Source organism: Oncorhynchus nerka, linkage group LG1 (assembly GCF_034236695.1).
Source record: "Oncorhynchus nerka isolate Pitt River linkage group LG1, Oner_Uvic_2.0, whole genome shotgun sequence".
NCBI classification, from domain to species: domain Eukaryota; kingdom Metazoa; phylum Chordata; class Actinopteri; order Salmoniformes; family Salmonidae; genus Oncorhynchus; species Oncorhynchus nerka.
The window spans coordinates 14,297,672-14,311,706 of record NC_088396.1 but is presented as its reverse complement, the minus strand read 5'-3'; the positions used below and the strand labels follow the sequence as shown (position 1 = coordinate 14,311,706).

At 40.9% G+C, this 14,035-nt stretch overlaps 1 protein-coding gene across 1 annotated transcript in view; it reads right to left on the bottom strand.

The window, feature by feature from the left end:
- col28a2a (collagen, type XXVIII, alpha 2a) overlaps nt 1–12,766 on the bottom strand; it is a 39,588-nt gene extending 26,822 nt beyond the window's left edge. The window contains exons 1-11 of the mRNA XM_065006971.1: nt 12,608–12,766; nt 12,120–12,289; nt 10,910–11,484; nt 7,638–7,658; nt 7,373–7,432; nt 5,062–5,115; nt 4,578–4,622; nt 4,315–4,341; nt 4,187–4,231; nt 4,023–4,067; nt 3,678–3,731 (exon numbers count right to left, since the gene is read on the bottom strand). Of these exons, the coding sequence (XP_064863043.1) occupies nt 3,678–3,731; nt 4,023–4,067; nt 4,187–4,231; nt 4,315–4,341; nt 4,578–4,622; nt 5,062–5,115; nt 7,373–7,432; nt 7,638–7,658; nt 10,910–11,484; nt 12,120–12,285 (1,092 nt within the window). The 5' untranslated portion in view covers nt 12,286–12,289; nt 12,608–12,766. The remainder of the gene's footprint in view (nt 1–3,677; nt 3,732–4,022; nt 4,068–4,186; nt 4,232–4,314; nt 4,342–4,577; nt 4,623–5,061; nt 5,116–7,372; nt 7,433–7,637; nt 7,659–10,909; nt 11,485–12,119; nt 12,290–12,607) is intronic.
- Between the last annotated feature and the right edge of the window lie 1,269 nt (nt 12,767–14,035).

The window sequence follows — 14,035 nt, the reverse complement described above, 5'->3', positions numbered from 1 at the left end:
AACACGTGCAGTTAATACATATGAGTGGAGAACAGGAGGGATTCTTAAAGAAAAACGAACAGGTCTGTGAGAGCCGGAATTCTTACTGGTTGGTAGGTGATCAAATACTTACAAGTATGTCATGCAATAAAATGCTAATTAATTACTTAAAAATCATACAATGTGATTTTCTGGATTTTTGTTTTAGATTCCGTCTCTCACAGTTGAAGTGTACCGATGATAAAAATGACAGACCTCTACATGCTTTATAAGTAGAAAACCTGCAAAATCGAGAGTGTATCAAATACTTGTTCTCCCCACTGTACATGCCCATCTGAAGTTTTCCAATGAACATCTGAATGATTCAGAGGACAATTGGGTGTAAGTGTTGTGGTCAGCTGAGACCAAAATGGAGCTCTTTGGCATCAACTCAACTCACCGTGTTTGGAGGAGGTGGAATGCTGCCTATGACCCCAAGAACACCATCCCCACCGTCAAACATGGAGGTGGAAACATTATGCTTTGGGGGTGTTTTTCTGCTAAGGGGACAGGACAACTTCACCGCATCAAAGGAACGATGGACGGGGCCATGTACCGTCAAATCTTGGGTGAGAACCTCCTCTCAGCCAGGGCATTGAAAATGGGTTGTGGATGGGTATTCCAGCATGACAATGACCCAAAACACACGGCCAAGGCAACAAAGGAGTGGCTCAAGAAGAAGCACATTAAGGTCCTGGAGTGGCCTAGCCAGTCTCCAGGCCTTAATCCCATAGAAAATCTGTGGAGGGAGCTGAAGGTTTGAGTTGCCAAACGTCAGCCTCAAAACCTTAATGACTTTGAGAAGATCTGCAAAGAGGAGTGGGACAAAATCCCTCTTAAGATGTGTGCAAACCTAGTGGCCAACTACAAGAAACGTCTGACCTCTGTGATTGCCACCAAGTACTAAGTCATGTTTTGCAGAGGGGTCAAATACTTATTTCCCTCATTAAAATGCAAATCATTTTATAACATTTTTGACATGCGTTTTTCTGGATTTTTTTGTTGGTATTCTGTCTCTCACTGTTCAAATAAACCTACCATTAAAATTATAGACTGATCATTTCTTTGTCAGTGGGAAAACATACAAAATCAGCAGGGGATCAAATACTTTTTTCCCTCACTGTACCTTTTTTCCCCGCACCATTGGTTAGAGACTTTAAGTAAGCATTTCACTGTAAGGTGAAACTTTGACTAAACTTTGATTTGATTTGATTTGAGAAGCCTAATTACTGTGACTAAACAGTCATGTGGAATTTGACTGCCGGTGTGGCGGTAATACGGTCACCGCAACAGCCCTAGCCTTATACTGAGGAATGGCTTCCGTCTGGCCATTCTACCATAAATGCCTGATTGGTGGAGTGCTGCAGATATGGTTGTCCCTCTGCAGATATGGTTGTCCCTCTGGTAGGTTCTCCCATCTCCACAGAGGAACTCTGGAGCTCTGTCAGCGTGACCATCGGGTTCTTGGTCACCTACCTAACCAAGGCCCTTCTCCCCCGATTGCTCAGTTTGGCCGGGCGGCCAGCTCTAGGAAGAGTCTTGGTGGTTCCAAACTTCTTCCATTTAAGAATGATGGAGGTCACTGTCTTCTTGGGATCCATTTTTTGGTACCCTTCCCCAGATCTGTGCCTCGAAACAATCCTGTCTCGGAGCTCTACAGACAATTTCTTCGACCTCATGGCTTGGTTTTTCTCTGACATACACTGTCAACTGTTGGACCATATATAGACAGGTGTGTGCCTTTCCAAATCATGTCCAATCAATTGAGTTTACCACAGGTGGACTCCAATCAAGTTGTGGAAACATCTCAAGGATGATCAACGGAAACAGGATGCACCTGAGCTCAATTTTGAGTCTCATAGCAAAGGGTCTGAATACTTACTTAAATAAGGTATTTCGCTGGCTGAACTGATTCCCGACAACATATCCCGAGAGAGCCATGTTTCCGTGAAACAGAGAATGTTACAATTTGTCTCTCTGGAAGGCAACCCTTGCTCTAACTTATTTTTACCCATCTACCATTAGGTGCCCTTCTTTGCAAGGCATTGGAAAACCTCCCTGGTCTTTGTGATTGAATCAGTGTTTGAAATTCACTGCTCGACTGAGAGACCTTACAGATAATTTGTATGTGTGGGGTACAGAGATGAGGTAGTCATTCAGAAATCATGTTCAACACTATTATTGCGCACACAGTGAGTCCTTGCAACTTATTATGTAACTTATTTAGGCATGCCATTACAAAGGTGTTGAATACTTATTGACTCAAGACATGTCAGCATTTCATATTTTATTAGTATTTTTTTAATTTTGAAAACCTAATTTCACTTTGACGTTATGGGAATTGTATGTAGGCTAGTGACAAAAAAAACTCACATTTTATCCATTTTAAATTCAGGCTGTAACACAACAACATTTTGAAAAAGCCAAGGGGTGTGAATACTTTCTGAAGGCACTGTAAGATTCTGTTAAGTCAATGTATTTAAGTTTAACCCTAATTTCAATGTTTACAACGCTGGTTGAAATGAGATGAAAACAGTACTGGTTGATTACTTTTTTCAAATCCAATGTATTTTCCACGTTGATTCCATGACACAATACGCTGACAAATTATGTTGAAACAACGTTGATTCAACCAGTGAATACCCAGTGGGGAGCTATTGTCGGAACTGTACTGTATATGGAAAAGTGGGAAAACTATTTTACCCCTCCAAATTAAAACAAGTCAGGGCACATCCTAAAGCCAGACATTGTCTCAGTTGAGGTGTTGACTCAAAGTAGTCAAAAACATCTAGTCTCAAAACAATTAAGAGCTATTTTACTGGAGGCAATGGTTTGTTGGAGAGTTTGCAGTCATCATGAGATTTACTCACGATTTAGGAGTTATTTCATCCTAAACAAGAAACAACAAAGTGGAGCCTGTTAAGCAGAAAGCTGAGATAACCACTTAAAATGTTTTCCCAAAGCAAGGCAGATCTCTCACACGTTTCAGTCCACACCTCCATATCAATCACATTTGACCTCCGTTAAATGCTCAACACCTTACATTCCTCTCTTAAAACATATTCCTAACAGGGTAGACTATAAACATGGCTCTTTCCACAATTATCCATACAGTTTTGAAAGTTTGTCTTCGATGGTGGAGCTGATTCAATTAGTAAGAGATAAATCACTAGGCTGCTAAAATCTCAACACGTACAGTTAACATACTCATATTATGGGAGCAACATCTGTCTTTAACATTCTGTTTACCCTTTTTTCTCTTTCCACCGGAAACCTGCATGTTCTCACATGGAGAGAGAACATTTTACTTTTTATAGCTGTAGTGCCTTGACAATCCCGATAGAGGACTGGTAAGGAGGTAGACAGTGCTTTAGGCAGTTCCTAGTGTACCGTATATTTAGACACAGGACTCCTGCCATTAACTGAACCTGAGTATGAATGTGAAAACTAGCATTAATCCCAACACTGCTGAATTAGTGAAGGGGAAGGCACTGGCACCGGGCCAGTATTTTCCACAGGTGCCTATTAAGGGAGAGAGACACATGCCCCTCGACTCTCAGGTAGTACAACGCGTGGCAGGAACCTCTCTTTGAAAGTTCCCTTAAAAGGAAGTGTACAGGCGACAGCAGATGTGTGTGATGAGGTGTCTCCTTACTAACCTTCTTACCCTGAGGGCCCTCAGGTCCAACATCACCCTGTGGACCGGGTAAACCCTGGGGAGGAACAAAGAACACTCCATAACAAAGGTGCACAATTCACATCGGGACATAAAGTGAAGGCTACCCAGATACGGATGTTAATTGCTGGGAAGATCTACAGAGATTACAGACATGATCAACTACATTGTGTGTGTGTGTGTGTGTGTGTGTGTGTGTGTGTGTGTGCGGGAGGGGAGTGGAGCATGGAGCGGGTATACATGCGTTCATACAGGTGTTTCACAAAAGTAGAACACTTTGATCTGAACATGGCCACTTCCCAGGTACATGTCGCTGTTGTTTACCCACCTGGAGACCTCTGACTCCTCTGGTGCCCATTGGGCCCTCAGGACCCTGGGAGTGGACATTCAATGAGACAGTAAAGAAAGGTCCTGTATAAATCAACCTGTAGTATGACCAACAGAACAAAAGAATGACTCAGAGAACAGATAAAGTGGATTACTCATACCTACCCTGTCCCCTTTCATTCCCGGAGTGCCACACTCGCCTCTCTCACCCTGTGTAATGAAAGCAATATGTCATATGAATGAACTGTAGCTTCAAAATAACATAAATAGTAATGACATCTTGAATGACATACCTTCTCTCCTTTGTAACCAGATTTTCCCTGCAAACAAACACAGTAGAATAGGTTCGATTGTGAGCAACAGCTGTACGTGCATTGATAAATGCATTGATAAATGATCCTACAGATGTAGGATCTTAATTCAAGCCAGTTTGCTGCAGCAACAGGAAATGTGGATTATTATTAATGGACATTTTTTTTTTATAGGGTTTGATGTATTTTTTTTGTATATGAACATTTCATATAAGAAGTACTACGTGTTTAAGTGTATCACTCACTTCTCCGCCATCCTGACCTGGAAGTCCACTTAGTCCTCCCTCTCCCTAAAAGGAAAGGAGAACATGGCAATCTACCGTATATTACTGGAGCTATTCCATTTAGATTATTTAACTTATATTTAACTAGGCAAGTCAGTTAAGAACAAATTCTTATTTACAATTACAGCCTACCCCAAACCTGGACGACGCTGGGCCAATTGTGCGCCGCCCTATGGGACTACCAATCACGGCCGGTTGTGATACAGCCTAGAATCGAACCAGGGTCTGTAGTGACGCCTCTTGCATTGAGATGCAGTGCCTTAGACCTCTGCGCCACCTGGGAGCCTGAGCCTTAAATTATTACTCCTATAAGGAATATGCAGTATGTCTATACAAGAATAGTATATGGAAATTGGCTGTATCTTTGATTTTAGAAAGACATCAGGAACACAACAGGTATGTAGATCAATTAAATAATTAAAAAGAATCATAACAAATCAAAGACCTTCAATCCTTTGAGACCAGGGGCTCCATCATCTCCAGGGCGACCCTTCTTCCCCTGTGGAATGAAGTAACAACACAAGATTCATTTAACTCACTTTCGAACAAAACATGTCTTGCAAATGATCAGCAGTGAGTCAAGGTCTGTGACAAAGCCTGGTCGCGAACCCAGAGTGTCTGGTGGCACAGGTGGTGCAATGCAGTGCCCTAGATCACTGCGCCACCCGGGAGGCCCCAAAATGAATGTAATTTTTACTCCATACATTTTCCCTGACACCCAAAAGTATTTGTTACATTTTGACAGGAAAATTGTCCAATTCACACAGTTATCAAGAGAACATCTGTCACGCCCTGACCTTAGAGATCCTTTATATTCTCTATTTTGGTTAGGTCAGGTTGTGACTAGAGAGGGTAGTCTAGTTCTCATTTCTATGTTGGCCTGGTATTGTTCCCAATCAGAGGCAGCTGTCTATCGTTGTCTCTGATTGGGGATCATATTTAGGCAGCCTTTTCCCACTGGGTTTTTGAGGAGATCTTGTCTATGTCAAGTTGCCTGTGAGCACTAGATTAGTGTCACGGTTCAGATTGCGTCACTTTATTGTTTTCTGTGAGTTTCATCTAATAAACATGTGGAACTCTATGCTCGCTGCGCCTTGGTCCATTAATTCAACGATCATGACAACATCCCTGGTCATCCCTACTGCATCTGATCTGGCAGACTCACTAAACACAAATGCTTGGTTTGTCAATTGTGTTGGACTGTGCCCCTGGCTATCCGCCAATAAAAAAAGAATTGTGCTGTCTGGTTTGCTTAATATAAGGAATTTGAAATGATTTATACTTTTATCAATTCCATTTACTTTTGATACTTAAGTATTTTTTAAAACCAAATACTTTTAAACTTTTACTCAAGTAGTATTTTACTTGGTGACTTTTACTTGAGTCATTTTCTATTAAGCTATCTTTACTTTACCTCAAGTATAACACTTTAGTAGTACTTTTTTCACCACTGGTTATTGATCATGCAGCTGTCTGTCAGCACAAGACTAATTGTCAGATGCTGAGGACCCGAACATTAACATGGCTGTCATCCATCCAGAAGGGGGCCTCTAGTCTGTTCTGATGATTAGAAGCATTGGTGGAAAAAGTATCTAATTGTCATAGATACCTTAATAGAAAGTTACTCAAGTGAAAGCCAGCCAGTAAAATACTACTTGAGTAAAAGTCTAAAAGTATTTGATTTTAAATATACTTCAGTATCAAAAGCAAAAGTATACATTTAAAGTTCCTATTATTTAGCAAAGCAGACAGCACAATTGTCTTGTTTTTTAAATGTTCAGACAGCCAGGGGCACAATCCAACACTCAGACATTATTTACAAAAGAGGACCATGTGTTCTCTTGATAAGTGCGTGAATTTGACTATTTTCCTGTCCTGCTAAGCATTCAAAATGTAATGAGTACTTTTGGTTGTCAGGGAAAATGTATGGAGTAAAAGTACAATATTTTCTTTAGGAATGTAGTGAAGTAAAAGTTGTCAAAAATATAAATAAAGTAAAGTACAGATTCCCCCCAAAACGACTTAAGTAGTACATTAAAGTATGTTTTACTTAAGTAACTACTGTGTAGAATAACCTAATCTTACACTTTAAGCCCCCTTGTAACGGTTGTCATAGGTGGAAGAAGGTGAAGAGGACCAAGGTGCAAGCGTGGTACGTGTTCATGGTAGATTTAATAAAGAAACTGAACACTAGAACAAAAAAACACGCCCTGACCAAACTAAAAAAGAGACATAAAAAAGGAACTAAGGTCAGGACGTGACACCCCTCCAACATTCTCCAACTCTGACTAGCTGACAATGGAGGTAGTAAGTGTTATTTCCGATGACAAAGGTCCTGATTTATTGCGAGTAAAGGTCTTCATAAGATGCCCATGGCTTCCATGGGGGACATCTTATGTGGGAAGGGAAATGTGCAACAACTTGACAGGACAGGCAACACAAGTTGAGGCTTAAAGGAAATTCATGAAGAAAAACAACCAAAAATCTGTCTTGTCCTGTAGCATTTGGACTATTTTCAGAATGCTGGTAATGGAGATGCAAGAAAGACAGCTTTCTATGACCACTGGGTGTAACTTAGAAAAAAAGCAAGCAATTATTGGAAGTATCTAAAACCAAGCAATTACCCACAATATCAGAATCTTGTAAGATTCCTATTTGGGATGTTTAATTGAATTCAGCCCTTCAGGAATATATCACCTTCTTAAATTTCAAAGGAAAAGTATTCTGCGTTTGGAAAGGAAAGAAAAAGTACTTACGGCTAAGCCACTGAGTCCTCTTTCGCCCTTCTCACAGGCACATTGTTGGGCCGGGGGACACTTCAAAAAGGCAAGACATGGTTTCAGAATCAACATGTAACTGGATAAGACACTTTTTTTGTATTTGTTTTTATTTAACCTTTTTTTTTAAACTAGGCAAGTCCCTTAAGAATAAATTCTTATTTAATTCAGGGTCCCTGAACTTGATTATGTATTTGTTGAATGAGGACAGCGTATCAACGCATCAAAATGTAATAGTACCTACCCCTTCATCAGCCAGGTCAGTCTGTGTAGAGAGAGAATAAACAGTGACAACCATTAGAGGAAATCATATACTGTATCATCCAAAACATACCGAAACCAGGTACATTTACAACTAGATTACAGGACTAGTAAACTCTAGCATAATGTATCATACTTTTGCCTCCCCTCTTCACACACCGGTCCCATGTTTCACTATACTGAACAAAAATATGAACACAACTTGTAAATTGTTGGTCCCATGAGCTGAAATGAAAGATCCCAGAAATTTTACATACAAAGCTTATTTCTCTAAAATGTTGTGCACAAATTTGTTTACATCCCTGTTAGTCATTTGCCAAGATAATCCCTCCACCAGACAGGTGTGGTATATCAAGAAGCTGATTAAACAGCATATCCATTACACAGGTGCACCTTGTGCGGGGGACAATAAAAAGCCACTCTAGAATTTGTGCCACAGATGCACAAACTGTCAGAAACCATGTAACGGTCGTCGTCGGTGGAATAAGGTGAGGACTAATGCGCAGCGTGGTAAGTCTTCATCTTATTTAATGAAAACTGAACACTGAATAACAAAACAACAAACAAACAACCGGAACAGTTCTGTCTGGTGTAGACACACAAAGACTGAAAACAACTACCCACAAATCAAGTGGGAAAAACAGGCTACCTAAGTATGATTCTCAATCAGAGACAACGATTGACAGCTGTCTCTGATTGAGAACCATACCAGGCCAAACACATAGAAAACCAAAACTAGAACAACACATAGAATGCCCACCCTAACTCGCAAGGATCTGTCGCAAGGATCTGTCGCAAGGATTTGTACACAATTCCCGGAAGCTGAAAATGGCCCAGTTCTTCCATGGCCTGTATACTCTCCAGACATGTCACCCATTGAACAGGTTTGGGGTTGCTCTGGATCGACGTGTACGACAGCGCGTTCCTTTTCCCGCCAATATCCAGCAACTTCACACAGTCATTGAAGAGGAGTGGGACAACATTCCACAGGCCACAATCAATAGCCTGGTCAACTATATGCGAAGGAGATACTGACTGGTATTCTGATCCACGCCCTTAATTTATTTTTATTTTTATCTGTGACCAACAGATGCATATCTGTATTCAAAGTCATGTGAAATCCATATATTAAGGCATAAAACATGTATTTCAATTGACTGATTTCCTTATATGAGCTGTAACTCAGTAAAATCTTTGAAAATGTTGCATGTTGCGTTTATATTTTTGTTTGGTGTATAAACTAGACTTTGAAAAGCCTGGTGTCTGAGTCCAAGTGACTTTTGGGGTTTCTTGAATTATGGTTCCGTGCCAAGCTCTGTTTGGCTATGTTGCCACTTGAAATAAATGAATGTGTAGAAAGTCCCTTGTAATACCAATGACACAAATGCAAACCAAATTGTATGATAAAAGAGTATCACTGAAAGCACCCTGACTGTTTACCCTCAGAGGAATGTAAGGTGCGACCGCAAGAGGTTGTGTTTACTCTTATTGAGAAAACCCATGAAGCATACAACAGTCAAAGTAAAGCCCATGGGATATGCACTCACAATATAGAGATGGTAAGCAGCATGTCTATTGGGAAATGTAAGACAGCTGTTTGCTCATTGAACAAAAATACCAAATCCATGACTCTCATCCATAGCCATTCATTATCTTGCTATTTGTATCCCTGCGAATTGTGGAATGTCAGTCATTCTGGCTCCAGTCTGGATCCTACTTAACCCTCATACTACCTACCGCCTGCTGTCATTTTGACCGCAGAGGAATCATTTTTTAATGAATTCTTCAAAATGTTCATGACTTTGTCAATCAACTTGTTCATAGGAATCTAAATCGAAATAATTGTTTAGTGTTTCTGCATCCATATAGACTTAATAATTAAAGTCCTTTAGGGTAATTTTCACGACAGCCAAACACACCTAATTCCGCCTATAGTAACTTGATAGATAGGACCTTTATTTGAATCTAGATTTCTCTGGAGACATAATAACAAGTTATCCAAGTTATAGAGGGTGGAGGGGGACCTGTATCAGTGACTTTGACCAGATAGACAGATCATCTGCAGAGATATAACTCCCCATGTACTCGCCTGAGATTGTACTTTTCTACACCACGTATTCTATGACTTTGTACAAAACCAAAATTACCTTAATTTTTTGGCATATAAACTTCTGCCAATGGTATAAATACTTGATCGAACTGCAATACAGAACTCCGATACACTCTGAATCGACACAAAGAGCTGCATTGGTGTGTATTCTCCAAAAAGTATTTATTCTTTGGAAAATCTAAAAAAGTATTAATTTGAATCTCGGATTCTCTGGAGATATAATATTAATTATCCTCAGATGGTGGAGGGGGACCTGTATCAGGGATTTTGAACAGATAGACTGATCATCTGCAGAAATTAAGCACCTTATGTACTCGGCTATGGTTATAACTGGTTTGACCATGTACAAAATCCAAATTACCTTACATATACTGTACCCTAGTTGCAGTCAAAACAGCTCATAAAAGTCGGTCAGCGGTATGCATACTTGGCAGAACTGTAATACAGAACCAACTACTCTCTGAATGTACACAGTGCTGTATTGGTGTGTATTCTTCTAAAACAAATGTTTTACGGGAAACGTAATATAAATACCAGAATTCCTATAATATCATCCAGTATTCTATATGTGCAACTTGTTATGGTATTTAAGTTGCAAAAACATTTGGTTTTAAGTGACTGAGGATTTGGGCATGCTTTTTGATTATGACAAAATGTGTATTTACTTCATAATTCTAAAAACTAAATGATACTACAATCAGATGATGGTAAATCTGTTTTGTTTTTTTACTTATGTGGATTGCACAAAAAATTGCACATTATTTAAGGGAAACATTTATATTTTTGTTTGACAGAATATGCTAATTAACTGTAATTTTGCAAAAATAACAGTCTGTTTTGGTTTTTAAAAAACAGATAACATTATTTACGTGTCTAATGATATTTTCATAAGAATTAAGTAGATTTTTTTCTATGATTGTTGCTTTTTCCAATAGTTTCTTCTTTGGATCAAAATGATCTAAGTTGTATGTAAAACATGGTAGTTGGTAGTATGAGGGTTAAAAACGCCTCCAGAGATGATTTTGGTTGCAACATCTTGTATAATTCAACTCTGATTACATGTAAATCACAACTGTATCATTGTGTCATCATCACTACCTAACATTGTGTTTCTTGAGAAGCAATGCAAGGCAGATCATACTCACAATTTCTTTGAGGACTTTCTCCACAATGTCAATATCCTGCAGGTTGTGGAGGTATCGGGAGGCAGGAGAACTGGCCAACAAACTCAGCTGGGCGACGTTGGCTGACTCGTTGGCTGCGCGGGTGATGCCCACCGTGAAGAACTTCACCCCCTGGTTCTTGGCGTCAGCGGCAGCTGAGAAGATGTCTGGGTTCCTGGGGTGGGAGATGCCGTCAGTGAGCAGCATGGCCACCTTGATGCTGCCTGGGCTGGACTCCTCCAGGTACATCTTGGTCATGTTGGTGATGGCGTAGGTGGTGTAGGTGCCGTGGCCGATGTAGACAATGGGGGTGATGTGGGACTTGAAGTTGTCGGTGCCCCTCCACTGCTTGAAGGTCTGCTCGATGATGACGTGACTGCTGTACTGCAGCAGGGCCGCCTTCCAGCTCAGACTGCGCCCGGTCTGCAGACGGGCGGCCTGGAGCCTGTCCACCACATCCATGGCAAAGCGCTTCTCCTGCTCATGGTTCTCCTTGGCACTCTCAGAGCTGTCCAGCAGAAAGGTAAGCTCCAGACCGCAGTCCTCATCTAAAATGGCTGTGTTCATGTGAAGACGAGTCAAAGACACACAATTGCACCAAGAGGCCATTCTATTAAAAATGGTCATTGTGAGTTATGAATGTGTTATGAAGTTCTTATGTAGGTGCCCTTCAAATAAAGAGTTCCTGTGTTTTCTATTTTCACTCATTTTTAGATGAGTGCAATCGTTCAAAGTTATGACAATCACCGTCAAAATGCCAAAAACACTATCTAAAATGAATTCTTTGTCTTGATATTACATCTCTCACATGGACAGAAAGACCAAGCTAAATCATGTTAATATGACATAGAGTGAAAATGCCGTAGGATATCAACTCCTTGGGAACATAGCAGGTACAGTAGTATATCCCAGGACATCCGCACATAGGGTAGATATCTATCTACTGTCTCCACCTGTGTTTGCCAAATGTACTGTGTTCACCTTCACCTGTGTTAGCCAAACTTTAACATGTGTTTTTATGACGCATGCTCAAGCTCTTGTTTAGCTGGAATTTGGATTTCTATTGGATTGATGAATTATGGTCACAGAAATGCGACATAATAAGATATCTGTGATCTCATTGTTTGAAATGGCAACTGTTTGCAATGAGCAACTACACTATAAAAACGATAATGTTTTTTCCCCCTCATACCTTGTCCATTATGTTTTTGCACGTTAGTTGCAATGGCTGGAGCTTGCAGTTGGGCCCCCCTGCCCCTGGGTCTCTTGTTCACTGTTCTCTCTTCATAGTAGTCCTGAGCCCAGACACTCAACAGCCCTGCTACCAACAGGAACCAGGTCACAGCAGGGAACAACATTGTCCTTCCAGCAGAGAGAGACAACCAAGGATCAATTTTGGAGCATTTTTACATTTAAACAACCATCTACATGATTTATCTACCAAATTACTTCATGTTCAGTGAGGACAACACGATTGCTCAACATGGAGTATTTGAAAATTGATATTTGTGCACAAGATTAGTGCACAACGAGTCATCAGATCCATCTAAAATAAAGTAGCACTAGTTTTTAATCTGAAATGTTAAGATTTTTTATCAGACACTTTCCCACTATTTCATTTCTAAGAATGCATATAGGCAGATTGTCTTTTTACTGAGCTAAACTCCACTGTAGACTCACAATCCAAAGCCTTTTTCTGCCTGCTGCAGATCCGGGTGAGGTGCAATGTCCAAAATGCTGGTCTTGTGCAGGTAGTTAGAGAAGAACAGCAGTGATGGAAGGTTCCAGTTTGCTTCCTGAGTGTGTAGCAGCAGTGATAGACATCCTGAGACCCAGTGTGTCTGTGAGCCCCCCCAGCCTCTCCCTCCTCCTTTATAAGAGAGGAGGGCCGAATGGGGTTGGGTTTCAGCACTGTTGACATTATAAAGATGCCTCCAAGCATCTCATATCTTTTGATCTGGTTGCATGAAGTCATGATTTTAACGAGTGGTGTATAATGTATGGGTAATTCATCTGTATAAACCTTTGTTCTATAGTTTGCCACAACAAAACTGAAAAATGTATTTCAATTTTAACCCCTGTAATGTAACTCCATCCCTGTCATCTGTATTTGACTAAATACAAGGCTAAAGGAAAAGGGAGGAAGTGTTGACGTCTTAAGGACCAATAAACTTTCCCTCTTACACACCAACGGATCCTACAGTGGTTGTCATGCGATCAGAATTTAGCTCATCTGGTCTTCCTCATTGTGTGTGGATAATGCCTTTGTCCTATGGTAATCAATGGGTTAATGAACCTGCCTCAAACAGTCTTAAATTTGTCAGCAAGAGGTTTGCAAGTTGTTTTCATAGATGGCAGAGCTTAGTCCGCTGAGTCTGCGAGGAGTGCCAGAAATACCAGTTTGACTTTATTTCTTTCAAAAAACTTTGGGATTGTGTCCGCTTTTGCTGATTTGTTCTGTTTGGTCAAAATCCTCAAGCCTCCAGACTGAGATGTCTTCTTTTTTTCATTTCAGTGCAGCTAAGCTTTGTGTAATGAGCCGTAGGGAACTAGGGATATGTGAACAATAGCACAGTCAGACTGTAGTGAACTGGGGGTGGGGTATAGTGATAAATCCACAAACGTAACTTGCATGTATTGAAGTTGGGAGGCATGGATATATACACATGAGTGAACAAGGTTCCTATCTGCTGTGTACCCTGATTTTTGCAATTATTTATTTATTTATTATTTATTTTGACCCCTTTTTCATGGTATCCAATTGTTAGTAGCTACTATCTTGTCTCATCGCTACAATTCCCGTACGGGCTCGGGAGAGACGAAGGCTGAAAGTCATGCGCCCTCCGATACACAACCCAACCAAGCCGCACTGCTTCTTAACACAGAGAGCATCCAACCCGGAAGCCAGCCGCATCAATGTGTCGGAGGAAACACTGTGCACCTGGCAACCTTGGTTAGCGTGCACTGCGCCCGGCCCGCCACAGGAGTCACTGGTGCGCGATGAGACAAGGATATCCCTACCGGCCAAGCCCTCCCTAACCCGGACGACGCTAGGCCAATTGTGCGTCGCCCCACGGACCTCCCGGTCGCGGCTGGTTACAACAGAGC